This window comes from Chanodichthys erythropterus, chromosome 3, assembly GCF_024489055.1.
Source record: "Chanodichthys erythropterus isolate Z2021 chromosome 3, ASM2448905v1, whole genome shotgun sequence".
Lineage (NCBI taxonomy): Eukaryota > Metazoa > Chordata > Actinopteri > Cypriniformes > Xenocyprididae > Chanodichthys > Chanodichthys erythropterus.
Genome location: NC_090223.1, coordinates 45,003,951 through 45,023,467, shown reverse-complemented (window position 1 = coordinate 45,023,467; position 19,517 = coordinate 45,003,951). Strand labels below are relative to the sequence as shown.

Below are 19,517 nucleotides of genomic sequence, written 5' to 3'. Positions count from 1 at the left end.
AGTAAGTCCGCTCCAGCCAGTGAGGCCATTTTGGGTAAGCCACCGCCTCACCCTCATAAGTGGAGGAGAAGGAGGAAAAGGGCTTCCTCCATCCTACAAGGCCTGGAGACCACTCTAGTGGTTGATCGTGGGTTCTCCAAGCGCCTTGCCCTGCCGCCTTCGCAAGAGCAGCCCGAGCCCGCTGCCGTCCCGGAGCAGCCCCAGCCTGAGCACGCTGCCGTCCCGGAGCAGCCCCAGCCTGAGCACGCTGCCGTCCCGGAGCAGCCCCAGCCTGAGCACGCTGCCGTCCCGGAGCAGCCCCAGCCTGAGCCCGCTGCCGTCCCGGAGCAGCCCCAGCCTGAGCACGCTGCCGCCCCGGAGCAGCCCCAGCCTGAGCACGCTGCCGTCCCGGAGCAGCCCCAGCCTGAGCACGCTGCCGTCCCAGAGCAGCCCCAGCCTGAGCACGCTGCCGTCCCAGAGCAGCCCCAGCCTGAGCACGCTGCCGTCCCAGAGCAGCCCCAGCCTGAGCACGCGGCCGTCCCAGAGCAGCCCCAGCCTGAGCACGCGGCCGTCCCAGAGCAACTCCAGTCTGAACACGTTGCCGTCCCAGAGCAGTTCCAGTCTGAGCCCGCTGCCGTCCCTGAGTCCTCCGCTCTCCCTGATACGGCCACGGAGGCCGTCACCGAGCTGGCCGCTCTCCCTGATACGGCCACGGAGGCCGTCACCGAGCTGCTCGTTCTCCCTGATACGGCCACGAAGCACCCTTGGCCAGCCCTGTCACCGCCGTCCAAGCCTACTGCCTTGCCGCCGTCCAAGCCTTCTGCCCTGCCGCCACCGTCCAGATCTTCTGTCCTGCCGCCATCATCCAAGCTTTCTGCTCTGCCGCCACTGCCCAGGCCGTCTGAACCGTTGGAACCAGCCTGGTCAGTTCCTCCGGCACCACCCTGGCAATCAGCCAGGATTCCAGACCCTCTGGAACCAGCCTGGTCAGTTCCTCCAGCGCCACCCTGGCACTCAGCCAGGACTCCAGAACCACTGGAACCAGCCTGGTCGGTTCCCCCAGCGCCACCCTGGCTGTCGGCCAGGACCCCAGGTCTGTTGACACCCGCTTGGTCAGTTCCTCCAGCACCGCCTTGGCAACTTGCCAGAACCCTGACCCCACTAGAGTCTCCATGGACTGTTCCCCCGGCTCCCCCCTGGCCTTCTGTTGGAGACTCTGGTCCTGGCCCACCATCCCTCCCCCTGATCCTCCTCCTGTCCACCTCCCTCCTGAGTTTTTGTGTTTTTCGTTTTTGTTTTGTCTGGTGGAGCGTCTGGTAGCCGCTCCTTTGAGGGGGGGTAATGTCACGACCGTCAGTGAGAGTGCCCGAATTAGCCACTTGAGGGCACTCCATCCTGGACTGTTTTCACTCTATTGACTACACTACCCATAACACACTGCCGGACTCATTATCCAATTATTACATCATCACACCCAGCTGTCACTTATTTTGTAATCAGTGTCTGTCTATTTTATCTCAGTTGTTTCTGTCCTCAGTGTGGTTTGTTGTATTTTGTTACGTGCACTTTGTTTCTCTGGCCTTTTTGTATTGGACTGTTTTTGTGGAGCTTTACCTTTACCTGTGTTCTGGATTACATGCTTGGAGTTTCCCATAATAAACATCGCTGCACTTGGATCTTACCATCTTGTTCTTGTGTGCACCGTGACATAAAGTGACATGTATCTGATGCAATAAAGCCACTCCCCCTGTATCTCTCGCTCCAAATTAAATCAGTTTATAGTTAAAACTTTTTAGAAACAAAATTGCTCATCTTTTGCTGTTAATTATTTATTATATTTATATTAAATAAATTATAATTATGTATAATTCATATGACATATTCATAATTATTGTATTAATTGACAGTATTAAACTTTGCTTTTAAATTAAAATAAATATAATAATGAATAAAAGACAACCTGAATATCTGAAAACATCTTTAGACTAGAAACAAGACAAATACACTAAAACCATTTTTTGTAGTATGACACATTTACATTAAAAATTCTGTTACTATAACATGAGATCATGTTGTATTGCAGAAATCCATTTGAATGAAATCAATATGTAAAAGCAGACACACAAAGACATCAAGAATCGGCACATGAATCTCAACAATGATGACAATCAAAAGTATCATGCCGCTATGCATGCTGGGAAAAATAGTACAAAACTCCCAGCATGCATCACAGCATGAATAAATTATGCAGCTGAATTGTCCTAATAATTTTATTTTTTGCTGTGGTTTTTGATCTGTCTTTTATTAGCTGTCTTTTATTTTGTGATGTCCAGAGTTGATCTGATTGTCTGAATATTTTGTCACCATCATTGCGATTCATATGCTGATTGCTCATATCTGTGTTTGTCATTGTAGTTTTCAGCTTATGTTTTTTATTTTAAATTTTCTAACTGGTTTCTGCAATATTGTGATCTCATGTTTCAGTAAAACAGGGTTCGTAATTTAAATGTACTAAGAGCAAAACACAATTATGGCACTTCAAATAATTTATGTTATTTCCCAATGATTATTATATCAGTAATATATTGTAAGAGAAACGTATTATAAGTTAAGAGCCCAACTAATGGAAACACTGTTCACCATTATGGTGACTGATGGTGAAATGAAACAAACATGAGCATTAAACTTCTGTAAATTAATGACAGAAATGAAGTCAGTCTGGTTAGTAATGTGTGAAGCTGTAATGCTGTTTGTGGAGTTGTGTAATCATCCTCTGCTGGCCGTTTTTATAAATATGAGCGTTGGAGTGGATTTAAGCGTACACACACTGTATATCTGTGCGTAAGCACACTTTATAAACAAGGCCATTAATGTCTTCTTTATCTTCAGTTGATTCCATCTAAGGCTGTGGCTGAAGTCAGTTGTAGCTCTTGTGTTTCTGTTTGTCTCATTTTTCTGTTCTCTTTTTTCCTTCAGTGATTCTGCTTGTGGCTCAGATCTGGCAAACAGAAGCGGTTCGTCCAAGTGCCACATAGCCTAGATCACCATACCACTCATGGCAGATGTGGGCCGGATTTGGGCCGATACAAAGTTGCTGTCTTGGGCTTATCATTTGGAACTCATTTAGAGAGTTATTTTTATTAAAAATATATGTTGATAATGATTAAACACCATTTTAGGCAGCCTTCACAGCCACTCATCCAATACTACAATGATATAAATAATTTAATGAATAATGCCCATTTTACTTCTCTTTAAACCAATAAATAAAAATATTTAAGGTTCAGTAGCCCCAAACTACAAAAAATGACAGAAACCATCTTTGGAACAAAATATTTGAAGTGTTATTTTATTGTTTAGTTTGTCACATGTACATAAGATTACATGCAGAGGGCAGGGTTTGGGACCAACCTGGGGGCAATTGAGACTTCACTTTTCAGGATTTGTGGAGACAGGGGTAACTGCAGTTTGGAGTAATGGGTGTGCCGAACATTTCTCATTGGTGAAACGACCACTGGTGTTGGCCAACTTATATACAAATATAAGAAAAGGGGAAATGAAACTTAGGGCCGGCTAGACAGCCATTTAAATATAATAGCCCTATGATGTTGAGTAACCAACAAACCAATAAAAACATGATTTGGGGAGATCTTGCTTTACCTAGTAACAGAAGGGTTTGACATATGAAGAACCAATCATATTGTAGAATGCTTTTCCATGCTCCTATCCTATATAAACTGTTGTATTCTTTTTGCTGGCGGGATTCTCTTTGATACGAGGTCCTCCAGCCCTGAATAAAGCATATTCTAAGGCATAGTCTGGTTACTGCTGCATAGCAAGTTAGGGAACACTAAAGACCTTATTCCCAAGTGATAGTGTTCAAAAGTGATGATGATGGCAGATACACTTAAGTGTACAGGTCTTTTACATGAATAGTTCATGTTCAGAAGTTCCAGTTGAACAGTTCTTGTTCAAATGTTCTCAGCTGCTGCTGTATGGTGGTTCTGTACTAAACCATTAAGTATTTTCATTTTTTTCCCTTTTTTTTTGTCGTCCGATTTTTATGCGAATGATGATGTTTGATGTGTATTAAAAGATATGCAGTCATTTAAAAGCATAAAAGCACAATTGCATTTTTGACATTGTAGTAATAGTTGCTTTTTGAAACACTCCTACTTGAAGGCTCAGGGTAAAATTTAATTCTTATATAAATTAAGTCTCGTCATTTGGCAAATATAATAGGTTAAAACCATTTAAAAAATAAACACGTTATGTTAAAATATATATATATATATATATAAAAAAAAGGACAGTGTAAATCATGGTGATAATGAAAAAAATTATTTATAGGACTGCAACAACTAACCCTTAAATAATTTAAAAGAAATGAAATCAAACAATCAAATCAATAGTGTCTTGGGGATGACGAAACAGGAGGATGGGAAACGGAGTCCAGGGGAACAAGGGATCTGTAACAGTACCTCCCCCTCAGGGGCCGAAGGCGGGTCAGGGGCCGAAGGCGGCCATGGCGGGTCCGGGGCCGAAGGCGGCCATGGCGGGTCCGGGGCCGAAGGCGGCCATGGCGGGTCCGGGGCCGAAGGCGGCCATGGCGGGTCCGGGGCCGAAGGCGGCCATGGCGGGTCCGGGGCCGAAGGCGGCCATGGCGGGTCAGGGGCTGAAGGCTTAGAGCCGTAGAGCCCAGGCGGCGGTGAAGGACCGACAGGAGTTGGCAAAACCCAAGGCTCCGCCGACCGAAGCGCAGCCGGGGCTCCAGAAGGCCGCAGTAGGAGGCAGGCGACAGACAACAAAACGAACACCGGGGGGAGTGAGGAGGCCAACAGAAACCGAGGGACGGAGGGACGGAGCGGAGATGGAGGAGTGCAGTCCAGAGGGGAGGGCAGGCTAACGAGTGACCAAGGTGTGAGTGGAGGCAGGACGGAGGCTGGGGATACTGGAGGACTGATGGGCAACGGTGGAGTAGAGGGAGGTTGGAGCCGGGGTGAAGGTAATCGCCCAGAGGTCCGAGGTGGAGATCTGGGCGAGGGGGCTTGAGGTGGAGGTTCAGTGTAGATACAAATGGGAGGAGGAGGGAGAGGGAGGTAGGGAGGGAAAATAGTCTTTGGGCTGGAGAGTTCAGTAACACAGTTCATAATAGGAGCGGGCTCGGCGGCGGCGGCTGGAGCACTTGACTCGGCGGAGACTGGAGAACTTGGCTCGGTCCAAAAATCAATAAGCCAGGCCGCAGGAGACTGGAGAGCGCTCGCCCTTCTTCCTCTTAGGTTTACCGGACCCAGCAGAGATTTGTGGGCCCGGCAGGACACAGGGGAAACATTCACTGGAGGGGTATGCGGAGGAAGACGGAGACTGACTGACTGGCCCGGCCAACCGTGTTTCTGGATGGACTGGAGACAAACACTCATCCTGAACCTTTTCCACGAAGAATTTGGAGCCATTTAAACACAAAATTAAATTGATAGTTTCACTTAAGGAGAAACGATAATCAGGTTCATCTAAACGGATAGTGTTGTCGTCCAGACCATCCAGAAACAGGGCGATCAAACATGCTTCAGGCCAGTCAGACAAAAAGGCAAGCTCAACGAACTCCTCCACATACCTCTCCAGCGAAAGACCCACCTGCAAGAGCCCGAGGAGACGATCGCCGGTAGACAGATGAATGGGAGGCGTAGGAGGAGCGGGAGCCGGGGAGCAGAGGTAATTCTCCATAGTTTAGTGGAAATCCAAGGTCTTTTGGTCCGTTCTTCTGTTAAGGATGCTGGTGCAGAGACGAGGCAGATCACGGATTTCCACAATCATATGAGACTTTAATGTAAACAAGGGCAGGAACACCAAACATACACTAAACACAACAGAGAACGGACGAGGAGTGAATGGAGTGAGTGCAATATAAAGGGAGTGCTGACAATAGAGTCCAGGTGCAGGTGATGAGTGATGATGGGGAGATGACGAGGGAAGTGAGTGCAGGTGACGAAACAGGAGGATGATGGGAAACGGAGTCCAGGGGAACAAGGGATCTGTAACATGATCAGATGTACAAATGTTTTTTACACAACATTGCCAAATATGCATACATTTTACTTTTTTAAATTTATTTATTAAGAATTTGGCTTTTAATGCACATGTGAATATTTTGGGCTGAATGTGTAATCTGTAATTATAATTTCATATAATATTACTAATTGTCATTTACAATGTTAGAACTATTTTAATTACTATTATAAGAAGTAGATGGAAAGTCTGTCAGTCCAGATATGAGGAAGAATACAGATACTGGGTACTGCATGTGGCCATGGAAAGAAAGGGTTCTTCACAGCGTTTGATGGAGTATTTTATCCATCCAATAGAAAACAATTGTAGAATTTGTTTGCTTGCTATAAAAGCTAGAAGTGTTGTGAGGCCCTCTTGGCCTTTGTAGCTGTTACGAACTTTTAAAGGTCTAGGGTAGAGCGCAACATTTAGTTTTTAACTTTGCTGTAATGGAGCGGGCAGCAGAAAAGACCAGGCACACAAAAGCGGGTACAATTAATTTGTTTAATGTTTGTACGTCAAGCCGAAGCCACTAATCAGTGTGAGTGCGCTATAATACAATGCATTTATATGGAAGAATGGATAAAGAAATTTACAATTGACTACTGGGGAAAAGGAACTAGGGTGGCGCCAAAATAAAGAAAGGAATAAAACAAAACAATTCATAAACTAAATTCTCAAACCCTCTAACTTACTAACCAAAGAAAAATGTGAAAAGAAAACCCGAGATCTTCGGCGCACCCGACGCCACAACTATACCTACCCTTAAATAAAAACCAAAATACAAGAAAGGGCGCTCACCTCTTACCTGGTGTTTCTAACACTTGATAACTGCGGGCAATATGTATGTCGCGCGACCTGCTTACCTGTTCACTGTTTCCCCAAAAGGTAATCAGTTACTCTTAACTCTCGACATTCTAACATAGACAAAGTCAAGTGTCGGATTCACACGCCAAAAGGAACAAAACATACAGAGTATAACAGGCTCTAACTAAAACGCCTGAGACACACACAAACTGCACTGCACTACTGAACAAGACACGCCGGGAGACTTTTAAACTTCCAGGGCGGCACTTGATTGGCTGCAGAGACGACACCGTAATGAAGAGTGACAGTCACCTACTCCAATCAGCGTGGACCTGAGAGCAAGACAGCACAGAGGACAGAAAACAGAGGCAGGAAAAAAAAAACATCGAAAACACGCGCAGCACGTAACACTCCTGCCCACAAGAACAAACTATATGAAATTGCATATATTTGTTATTTCAGCAATAAACAGGTAGCACAATTACACCCTAGAGAGGGCATCAGCCAACACGTTCTCCGCACCTCTCTTGTGCTTTATGACCAAATTGTAACTCTGTACAATTAGGGACCAACGCATTAAGCGTTGATTCTGATTGTACATACGCGACAAAAACACTAGAGGGTTATGATCCGTAAATACAGTAACTGGACAGTTAGACCCAACATACACGTCGAAATATTGAAGGGCCATAAGCAGTGCCAACGTCTCTTTCTCAATACGAATAATTAATTTGATGTTTGTTAAACTTACGCGAGAAGTAGCAGACGGGATGATCAATTCCATCCGCATCCTCCTGCAACAGCACGGCTCCGGCACCAACCGCGCTGGCATCCACCTCCAATTTAAACTCAGAATCAAGGTTAGGAGCCATCAAAACAGGAGCGCTACACAAAAGAGATTTAATCGACGTAAACGCATGCTGACATTCGTCAGACCACCGAAACTGACAAGATGGACTAAGGAGCGACGTTAAAGGTTGTGCAATGATGGAAAAGTTCTTACAGAAACTGCGATAATAGCCAGCCATTCCTAAGAACCTGCGGAGTTCCCGTCGAGTAGCTGGAGTTGGAAATTCAGCTATGGCTGTTACTTTCGCTTCTAACGGGCGCACTTGACCTTGACCGACTTTTTTACCAAGATAAGTAATGGTTGCTTGAGCAAACTCACACTTGGCCAAATTCAAGGTCAGAGAAGCTTTAGCAAGACGCTCAAATACAGTCCGTAACAGTGATACATGTTCTGACCAGTCAGTAGAATACACCACTAGATCGTCCAAATAAGCATTACAATTTGGCACCCCGGAAAGCACGATATTGATGAGTCGTTGAAAAGTAGCAGGAGCGTTGCGCATCCCGAAAGCCATAACAGAATATTGTAAGAAACTGTCAGGAGTCACAAAAGCTGAGATATCAGAAGCACGAGAGGTAAGGGGCACTTGCCAGTATCCCTTTAATAGATCTAATTTACTGACATAACGAGCAGAACCAAGATTATCCACGCAATCTTCCATGCGCGGCAGGGGAAAACAGTCTGGAATGGTAACTGCATTTACCTTCCGATAGTCAGTACAGAATCGAGCGGTGCCATCACTCTTCGGGACTAATAGGCATGGTGAACTCCAAGGACTACAACTAAACTTAGCAAGTTCATGCCTCAATAAGTACTCAACCTCATCTCGCATGACAGCTCTCTTTGTGGCATTCACACGGTACGCATGCTGCTTTAACGGAGTGGCATCACCTACATTAATATCATGCTGCAGAACTGAAGTGCGAGAAGGAACGTCATTAAACAGAGAAGGGAAATCGTTAATCAGATGCATAATATCACTTCGTTGTTCTTCAGATAGATGTTTTAAGTGAGATGGTAGTTCGCTTAATACCTCAGAATTCTTAAGTCTAGCACATTGTTGATATGCATGACGGGACCCTATACCATCATCCTCAGCATCAGCATCACAAGCGGCAGTCACTCCACCACAGGCTATAGCTACAGGAGCTGGACCATGAGCTGGAACATCAGAAACAGCAGAAACAGCAGAAACTTCTGTTTGGGGAGATTCCCTACTGTGATATGCTTTTAACATGTTCACATGGCACACGCGAGACTTTCTCTTTCTGTCGGGAGTACAAACCACATAATCGGTGTCACTCAACTTCTTTGACACTTGGTAAGGACCTGAGAAACGTGTAGATAAAGCAGAGCCAACAACAGGGAGTAACACCAACACCTGATCCCCTTCTTGAAAACAGCGCTGAACCGATTTATGATCAAACTGACGTTTCATCTTTTCCTGAGCAACAGTCAATGAATCTCTCGCCATAGAACAAACTTTATGCAACCGCTCACGGAATTTACTAACGTAATCCAAAACATTCGTTTTTGGGCTGGAATCAAGAGACAAAATATTTTCCTTGAGCATTTTTAAAGGACCTCGGACAGTATGTCCGAACACGAGCTCAGCGGGACTAAAACCAAGGCTTTCCTGCACAGCCTCTCTAGCCGCAAACAAAACCAACGGTACCCCCTCGTCCCAATCCTTACCTGTATCCATGCAGTACTTCCTGAGCATCGCTTTCAACGTTTGATGGAAGCGTTCGAGAGCCCCTTGAGTCTCTGGGTGATAGGCGCTTGCAACTCTATGAGAAATATTCAAGGTAGTCAAAACTTGTGAAAAAAGTTTAGAAAGAAAGTTAGTACCTTGATCGCTTTGCACGACCTTCGGTAAGCCAAACGTAGAAAAGAATTTCACAAGCGCTTTAATGATTACCGGAGCTGTGATTTTTCTCAATGGAATCGCCTCAGGAAAACGCGTAGCACTACACATGATTGTTAAGAGTAACTGATTACCTTTTGGGGAAACAGTGAACAGGTAAGCAGGTCGCGCGACATACATATTGCCCGCAGTTATCAAGTGTTAGAAACACCAGGTAAGAGGTGAGCGCCCTTTCTTGTATTTTGGTTTTTATTTAAGGGTAGGTATAGTTGTGGCGTCGGGTGCGCCGAAGATCTCGGGTTTTCTTTTCACATTTTTCTTTGGTTAGTAAGTTAGAGGGTTTGAGAATTTAGTTTATGAATTGTTTTGTTTTATTCCTTTCTTTATTTTGGCGCCACCCTAGTTCCTTTTCCCCAGTAGGCTCAGACTGCAAATGCACCTGATGTAACGGCACTTTAAGGAGACCCATCTCTATGCCCTGTACCAACACATTACTGCCACAAAAGGTCTGCTCAGAGAACGGCAGTACACCGGCAACCACAAAGGATTGAGTAGTACCAGTGTCGCGGAGCATTTTAATTCTTACCTGTTCTGTAGACTTACCCGTAATGGAAATTAACCCTTCCGTCAAGAACGGTTCATAACTAGAATCTGGCCTACCATCACGCTCAACATTTGCAACATCAACAGCCTTTACAAAACCAACGCTCTTGGTCGCAGAGCCCTGCTGCTTTCGTTTCAGCACAGAACAGTCAGCAATTAAATGACCAGACTTATGACAATAAAAGCATTCTCGATCCTCTTTTGACTTCGGAGCACCTGCTTTCGGTCGTGACTGGTTAATCAAAGGAACGGACGTGGGTTTATCAGAACGGACGGTGGTAAATACGTTCTTATGTGTTAACACGAATTCATCTGCCAGGACAGACGCATGAGATAAAGAAGTCACCTTTTGTTCATTTAAATAAACAACGACACGTTCGGGAATACAGTTCTTAAATTCTTCTAAAAGAATAAGTTCTCGTAGCGTCTTAAAATCTGTAACTTTACTCGACGCGCACCACTTGTCAAATAAAACACCTTTCTCTCTGGCGAATTCAACGAACGATTGACTGGAATTTTTTTTGTGGCCTCTAAACCGTTGCCTATAAGCTTCTGGTACTAACTCATAAGCGCGCAAGATTGCAGCTTTCATCATGTCGTAATTTAAACTATCTTCTAAAGATAGAGTTGCACATATCTCCTGTGCCTTACCAGTTAATTTGCACTGCAACAGTAAAGGCCACACTTCCCTAGACCAATTTAGTGCGGACGCGATACGCTCAAACACACCAAAATATGAGTCGACTTCTGCTTCTCGAAATTGCGGTACGAGAGAGATATGCTTACTCACGTCAAAGGTGGTTACTGCTAACCCAGCCCCTGACGGAGCGCCAGCAGCCTGCACCGGTGGAACAACTGGGGCAGGTGAAATTTTAGCTGCGTTCAGCTCCAGTTCACGCAGTTTAACCTGCTTTTCCGCCTCAATTTCTAACTTGCGAACTTCAAGTCGTAACTTCATCTCAGCCCGACGACTCTCTGCCCGTTCCTGCGCTTCCATTTGGACACGCGCCAAACGAACTTTCAGCTGGGCATCACCTACCGACCCAACAGAGATCGGAGAAAAAGGTTCAAAGGGCGGCAGAACAGCCTTGGTCTCAGACCCCTCCACCTCAGCCGTTCCACCCTGCTCCTCATCACCAGACACATTTGAGTGAACGTCGGTGCTGAGAGAATCTTCGTCTGCTCCAGCAGGCAAAACCAAAACACCCAGTTCCACCAACCTCTGTACGATAATGCTCTTAATATCTCTCTTAAGCTGTTGCTTCGTAACCGCAATTTTATAATGAGCAGCGATGCATAGCAAATCATCTTTTCGGCACTTGTTAAGCCGCTCAACAGACGGCGTTCTAACGAAGTTATCCAAATCAAAATCGGCCATTGCCACGCCGAAACAAACCCGGTTAACCAGTCACGCCCTTCAAACAAATTACAAAAGAGCCATGGCCATTCTACTTCCCACTCCAGCAATGTTTAATATCACGGGAGATATTTATCCCGGACGAGCCCCCATTAAATGTTACGAACTTTTAAAGGTCTAGGGTAGAGCGCAACATTTAGTTTTTAACTTTGCTGTAATGGAGCGGGCAGCAGAAAAGACCAGGCACACAAAAGCGGGTACAATTAATTTGTTTAATGTTTGTACGTCAAGCCGAAGCCACTAATCAGTGTGAGTGCGCTATAATACAATGCATTTATATGGAAGAATGGATAAAGAAATTTACAATTGACTACTGGGGAAAAGGAACTAGGGTGGCGCCAAAATAAAGAAAGGAATAAAACAAAACAATTCATAAACTAAATTCTCAAACCCTCTAACTTACTAACCAAAGAAAAATGTGAAAAGAAAACCCGAGATCTTCGGCGCACCCGACGCCACAACTATACCTACCCTTAAATAAAAACCAAAATACAAGAAAGGGCGCTCACCTCTTACCTGGTGTTTCTAACACTTGATAACTGCGGGCAATATGTATGTCGCGCGACCTGCTTACCTGTTCACTGTTTCCCCAAAAGGTAATCAGTTACTCTTAACTCTCGACATTCTAACATAGACAAAGTCAAGTGTCGGATTCACACGCCAAAAGGAACAAAACATACAGAGTATAACAGGCTCTAACTAAAACGCCTGAGACACACACAAACTGCACTGCACTACTGAACAAGACACGCCGGGAGACTTTTAAACTTCCAGGGCGGCACTTGATTGGCTGCAGAGACGACACCGTAATGAAGAGTGACAGTCACCTACTCCAATCAGCGTGGACCTGAGAGCAAGACAGCACAGAGGACAGAAAACAGAGGCAGGAAAAAAAAAACATCGAAAACACGCGCAGCACGTAACAGTAGCTGTAAGGGTCAAACAAGTTTACTTGAGCATATTTTGTTGGTAATTTTCCACCAGACAACAGGTGGCTGTGAAATGAACAAGACCATTATTAAGGGTGTCACGTGAAGGCTTCTTGCCTCTGGGGAGTGTTGACTGTTTTGATACAATGTTTCATTTGGCCAATGGGAAAAGGGTTGACCATCAAATTGGCAGAAGGCCCATGAGAAATGAAGTCAAAAGATGTACAGTAGCTGGAAGCTGGTCACCCTTACTAAGAAAATTATCATACATAAGAAACACCTACAATTACTATGGCAGAAAGGTCGGGGAGTACATGGGAAGGAGGTGTGGTATCATGGAAAATAACTTTTAGGGTGAATGTTACCAGCCAATGATATTACTTTGGTGTATTTTAAGAGATAAGAAAAAGCCAATGATATTAATTTGGTGTGTTTTTAAGAGAAAAGAAAAATGTATAAAACTGTGCCCCAGCTAAGGGAGCCTGAGATGCGGAGCTGGCACCTCACTTTGTTGCTTGACAATAAAGTTAAATAGTTCTGAGACCTGTAACTTCGACTCTGTGGGTTTTTCTTCTAGACCAGATGAAAACTTAGACTCTGTGAGTTTTTCTTCGAGACCAGATCTGAAGGGACAAAGAAACATCAAATCTGCCACGACATGTTCTATTCCGACAAAGAGTTTGATGGTTTCTGTTCTATGCACTGCTACTACAGCATGAGTGAATGAATGAATGAATGAGCCCAAGCCCTTGACAACTGAAATTGAAAAATGAATAAATGTTTTAGTGGATAAGAATGTTACTAAACAGTTCTTACTCATCTATTTTTTTAATTTTATAACTCTGTGGTGAATGTTTTATCAATATTTGTCTCTATCAAGCAAAACACTTTACAAAAAGGTTCATTAGTTAAACATTAGTTAATGTATTAACTAACATGACCTAACCATGAGCAATACATTTGTATTTATTAATCTATGTTAGTATTGGTTAATAAAAAGTTGTTCATTGTTTGTTCATGTTAGTTCACAGTGCATTGATTGTCATTTTAATAATGTATTAGTAAATGTTGAAATTGACATTAAAGATTAATAAATGGTGTAGAAGTGCAGTTCTTTATTAGTTCATGTAAACTAATGTAATGGAAAGTGTTAAAGTGTTAAGTGTTTTTTGTTTGCATGCACTTTTAGTGAAGGTACAAAAAAAAAAAAAAAATGTAAATAATAGTTCCAATTTTATAAAGTAGGCTATTTTTCATGTGTAACCGATCCATTGGTAAAAACAAGTAATTTCCAACTTATGAACAGTTAGTGCGGCTAATCCTTAAAATAATCATTTAATTTGTTAATGTAATTTGTTTTTGATAATTCATTTTGATGATTGATTACAATATTACAATAACAGTGAAGTCAAATATACAATCATGAAGGGCAATGAAGAACAAAAAAAGAATAAATAAAATAAAATGAAAACTTAAATTAAAATCTATATATATATATATATATATATATATATATATATATATATATATATATATATATATATATATATATATAGGGCACTTAGCTCACTGAAGAAACAGGCAACTGTAGTTTTTCATTTGAAAGGGCACTGAGAGAAGCAGTAAAACCTTTAAGTTCGTTAGAAAACTGAAGAATGGATGGAGGGGGTTTCAGCAATCTATTAATGACTGATATACTGAGAGACCGACAGTAAAATCGAATGTAATATTCTTAATAACATTGACGCTGTTTTTACGTTAAAAGAATGGTATTTGGTAGTATAGTATTATGTTAGATTTATTGCTTTATATGGCAATAGAGATTAAGAGTAGGCAATGGCTCGCCTTTATGAGAAACAGACAGCTTTCTTGACCATGAGAAACTGCTCGGCACGTCCATTGCTCCAAGCTTGCAGTTACCCGATTGGTGCGGCACGCTTGAATCCTACAAAATGCGGGCGGAGCACCAAAAAGAGGCGACAGTCTACTCTGGTGAGTCACCCGAGGAAAAGCGAAAGTAGCTACTCCGTTTTCAGGAAAGCTCAGTCCGCCATGTCACCAGATTCTAAGAAGTTAGTCTATTATCTATTGTAGACTATCATGCGTATAGGGTTTCTTTTATGTGTTGTCTGAGTTTACTTTGCAACGAGGAAACAGAATGTCAGATAGATAGCTACAGAAGATATGAAAGCCTAACACATAGGCTATTTTTCAAAGGAAATGGGTTTTTGTTATTTTAACACTTTATCCCATTAGACTGACATGCATGAGAAGGTAATTGTGTTTTGTACATGACGGACACAATGTTTTCCACAGTTCTTCTGGGTCAGATCGTCCTTTCACTGCTCTGCCAGGCATTTTCTTATGGTAAGCTTTACATTTATTTGTACAGAACAGAAGTAAGCTACTAATAAAGCACAGTCTAATTCTAAAACGTGTGTAGGCTACTTATTTTTGTAAGGAACCGTTTCCGTTTTACTCCATCGGGGTGACTACAAAGTGAGTGGTGTGTGGACCTTTTGGCCAGCCCTCACTTTCTGGCACCCATTTAAAAGGCTTTTTGAGGGATAAGACCATTTTCAGGAAAGTCTGTTGACTCTGCGTTATCAAGCCAACTGCAAATATTGGAGTATTAGAATCAGAATATTATTCCCTGGCTATAATGCTTAAGGCTTGTTTTTTAGATTATTAATCAGGTATTTTTAATACATTAATGCATATTAATATTAATAATCTGAAACACAAGCCTTGTGCATTATAGGGAATAATACTCTGAGTAATTTACAGTTGGCTTGATAACTTTAGTCCAAACAGTGTTGTAGTTTATTGGCTTTACAGCTCCAGTTTACATGTAAAGTTCCAAAATTATTATAAATCTTCGGAAATGCTAATTCCAAAAACAGAGCCTTGTGCAATAAAAGGGATATTTTACTATTAGTTTGATTTAAATTTAAATTGTTTTAATATACATATATACACTCTTTTAAAAAAAGGTGCCAGGAAGAACCAAAAAGGGGATTTCACAGTGATGCCATACCTTTTTTGGTTCCCTAAAGAATCGTTTTGTAAAATGTTCTTTAAAGAACCATTTTTTTTTTCTTGGTGTCATAAAGAACCTTTTCTGGTACTACAAAGAACTCTTTTTAAAGGTTCTACAAAGAACCACTGATGAAAAGGTTCTTTATGGCCCCATTTCTTCTAGATCAATATCCTCACATTTATCATGCTATAAATTTGTCATATAATATTTAGCATGCAGTGCCAAGTTTATTAAAAGAAAACAGAGCTGAAAAGAAAAAAAGTTATTTTATATATATATATATATATATATATATATATATATATATATATATATATAATTTCTTAAGATAACAGTATTTATGTTGTTACATTTAATTATATAATATTGCTCATAATAGTGTCACTCATGTTTGGATGCCAAAATCTTCCTAAACCGTAATATAACAGATGCATGGTGGTATAAGCAAATATGTTCTGAGGAAAAAAAAAAGTTATTTAATGAGATTTCTCAGTTCTGTCAGCAACAGTTTACAGCAAATTTTCACCTGACAACAGCACATGTATGAGCTAATGTAACTGCTGTATCACTGCATCAGTATCTACACAGTTACTGTCTTTATATAAAGCAACATGCAGCAGAACATCAATGTTTCTGGATTATCACTGACTGAAACACAGGCGCTACTCTCCAGCACAATGGTGACCTCACAAAACTCAGATAACAGAAACATTAAACACAGATCTCTCTAGATCTCTGCATCTTCACTTATTATAAACCACTCTGACTTTGTTTCTTTCATTCAAACTTCTTAATGAGGTGTTGATGTTTTATTGAAAATAAGAAAGATTGACGTCACTGTTATGGAGGTAAGCACTTGCTTTAGTTGGGTTCCTGACCCTTGACATTTTAATTTTAGTTCCCTTTCGATACTCCACTCATACTGCATATGGGGGAAAGTTCTCCTTTTTCAATAACGCTTTTCTCAATAACGCTTCGCTGAATCTCCGAGCTGAAGCCTTTGCCGCCTGGAAGAAGCTCTCGCTGCCGTCAAAAAGGCACCTGCAGTGGATTGAGCTGGGATCACCGGATGACGACAGCGCTGGCGCCCTCTCAGACTGCCGCCTCGAGCGCCGCTCTCGAGCTGCCTCTCAGTGCATCTGCTGCTGCCATCCGGCACCGCTTACAGAGCGTTTTTCCCGCGGTTTAAACACCGCTTCCTCAAAGAGCTTTCCCTCGGCTCACGCCACTCTAAAAAGAGCTTCCAGCGCCTATAAGAGCCCCTCAATCGCCGTTCTTACAGTGGTGGCGTTGTTGCAAATGCCGCGCCACAGCTTGTTCTGAGTCTTGCCTCTCTGTGCTCACGGATCGCCTTCTTCAGTGAAGGCGATCCCGTCGCTCGCCCCCTCTCGTCTTCTTCCTCCCGCGCGCCGGCTAGGAAGAGACAGTGGGGTAGAGCAGCTCCGTGCCCGGAGTCGTGTGAGCTCACGCCGGCCCAGTTCCCGCGTCCTCTCTGAGGCCGTCGAAGAACTCCCAAGACGCCTCCCAAATTTTCCTGATTTAACGGGAAAGAAGAAGAAGGGGCAATGTCCAGGTGAGGCCGGACCACCCCAAAAGCTCCTTCATTCAGTCTCCCTGCCGCCCCGTTCGGTTCCGGGCATGGGAGACGATACGTGTGTTCTGCTACCTGGGCCCACTGCTGTTGCGCCCATGCAAAACGCTGTTGTTATAGCGAACACAATAAATATTTTACCTTCTCAAAGAAAGAGCAAACTTCCTCTTCCTCCTCGCAGGCCATCCCCGGAGTGTCAAGGTGGGTTCTGGGGATAATAAATCAAGGCTACTCACTAGTTCGCTCGCAGACCCCCGCGCTATGGCGGGATACTTCCTACTACGGTAAACATGGACGACACTCATGTCCTCCAAGCCAAAGTGATGTCTCTGCTAAGGAAGGGGGCTATAAAAATTTCTACAGCCGTTATTTTCTCGTCCCCAAGAAAGATGGCGGTCTCAGACCCATCTTAGACCTTGGACTCCTGAACCTCTCCCTCATGAGACGGAAGTTCAGGATGTTAACGCTGAAACAGATCCTCGTGCAGATTTGCCCCGGAGACTGGTTCTGCTCACTGGATCTGAAAGATGCTTACTTTCACATTCAGATAGCCCCCCACCACAGGCGATTCTTGAGAATCGCATTCGAGGGCGTGGCTTACCAATACACAGTCCTTCCCTTCGGGCTGTCCCTAGCTCCCCGCACTTTCATGGAGTGCATGAACATGGCGCTTTCCCCCCTGAGACAGATGGGAATCCGGGTTCTGAATTATCTCGACGACTGGCTCATTCTGGCCTAGTCGCAAACCGAGCTAAAACATCACAGATCCGTGCTCCTCAGCCACTTAGAGTGCCTAGGACTCAGGGTCAACTTTGCCAAGAGCTCATTACTTCCCAGCCAACTTATCACGTTCCCGGGGGCAGTTTTCGACTTGCCAGAGCACGCTCTGGTTATTCAGCAGTCAGGAACAAGGCCAAATCGGGTTGGGGCGCTCTTTGCGAGGGCAGACCAGCCTTCGGCTTGTGGTCTAATGGGGATAGCCATCTCTACATCAACTGCCTCGAGATGCTGGCAGTGATTCGAGCCCTTCACGTCTTCCAGGCCTTCCTGACAGGGCGCCAAGTCTAAGTCCAATCGGACAGCATGATGGTAATGTCCTACATAAATCGCCAAGGCGGCCTTTCATCCAGCCGCCTCTGGCGCAGCGCCTCCTGGAGTGGGCACTGCCAAGGTTGCAGTCGCTCAGAGCGACGCACATACCAGGCAGAACGAATCTGGGAGCAGACATGCTATCCTGGAGCAACATCCTCGGACGAGTGGATGCTCCACCCCCGGACAGTTCTCACAATCTATCTGGGAGATCTTCAGGATGGCAGAGGTAGACCTCTTCGCCTCAGAAGACAACTCTCACTGCCCAATTTATTTTTCAAAGGAGGAAGATGTGCTGGCCCACAACTGGCCCAGCCTCCTCCTTTATGCGTTTCCCCCGATCACTCTGACGACAAGCACAGAGTCCTCCTGGTAGAGTCCTCCTGGTGGCCCCGCTCTGGAAGAGCCAAGTCTGGTCTTCGGAGATGTTCAGGCTTTCCACGAAAGCCCCGTGGACCTCCTCTCTCAGGCAAACAGGGCGATCTGGCACCCTCAGTCAGAAATCTGGGCTCTGCACCCTTGGTCACACGATGGGAGCCTTTTAACCTCCCCGGGGACGTGCTGAACACCATTTCTCAGGCGAGAGCCCCGTCTACAAGATGCCTCTATGTCCAGAAGTGGTCGGTCTTCATTGACTGGTGCCTGGCATGTAAGGAAGACCCTGTTGAATGCTACGTATCTCCGATATTGTCGTTCCTCCAGGAGAGTCTAGTTAAGGGCCCGACCCTTCAACGCTCAAGGTGTACGTAGCAGCCATCGCAGCGTTTCACGCTCCCATTACAGGCCAGTCAGTGGGCAGGAACAGCTGTTTCCTGAGAGGTTCTAGGCGGTTAAACCCCCCACGACCTCTCACTGTTCCCACCTGGGACCTTTCCATGGTCCTCAGAGTGCTCAAGGTCAGCTGACCTCAGGCCCCTGACGCTCAAAACCGCTCTGCTACTTGCTTTAGCATCAGTTAAGTGTGTTGGCGACTTGCAGGCCCTCTCTGTGAGCCCTGCTTGCCTTGAGTTTGGGCCCAACGACTCCAAGGTCATTTTGAAACCTAGGCATGGCTATGTTCCGAAAGTGCTCTCAACTCCATTCAGAGCACAGGTCATTTCCCTCTCAGCGCTGCCTGACGGCTTCGGCCTCCTCACTCGTCCACTGGTTTCCCTACGGTATCCAAGACGAGTCCAGTCATTCCCTGCTGTGGCACGGCGTGGTTGAATTAGTTCCCCCATACGCAGTACGAGTGGAGTATCGAAAGGGAACGTACTCGGTTACGAACGTAACCTCGGTTCCCTGAGATACGGAAAGAGCA

At 44.4% G+C, this 19,517-nt stretch overlaps 1 protein-coding gene across 2 annotated transcripts in view; it reads left to right on the top strand.

Annotated features, from left to right (window-relative positions):
• Window positions 1-19,517, top strand: part of LOC137017809 (uncharacterized) — a 50,870-nt gene that overhangs the window by 27,082 nt on the left and 4,271 nt on the right. The window contains exon 1 of one of the 2 annotated variants that reach the window (XM_067382483.1): window positions 14,499-14,864. The exons of the other annotated variant lie outside the window; for it this stretch is intronic. Coding sequence (XP_067238584.1) covers window positions 14,789-14,864 — 76 coding nt within the window. The 5' untranslated portion in view covers window positions 14,499-14,788. Of the gene's footprint in view, window positions 1-14,498; window positions 14,865-19,517 lie in introns of those variants that run through there. 2 annotated transcript variants of the gene reach the window in all.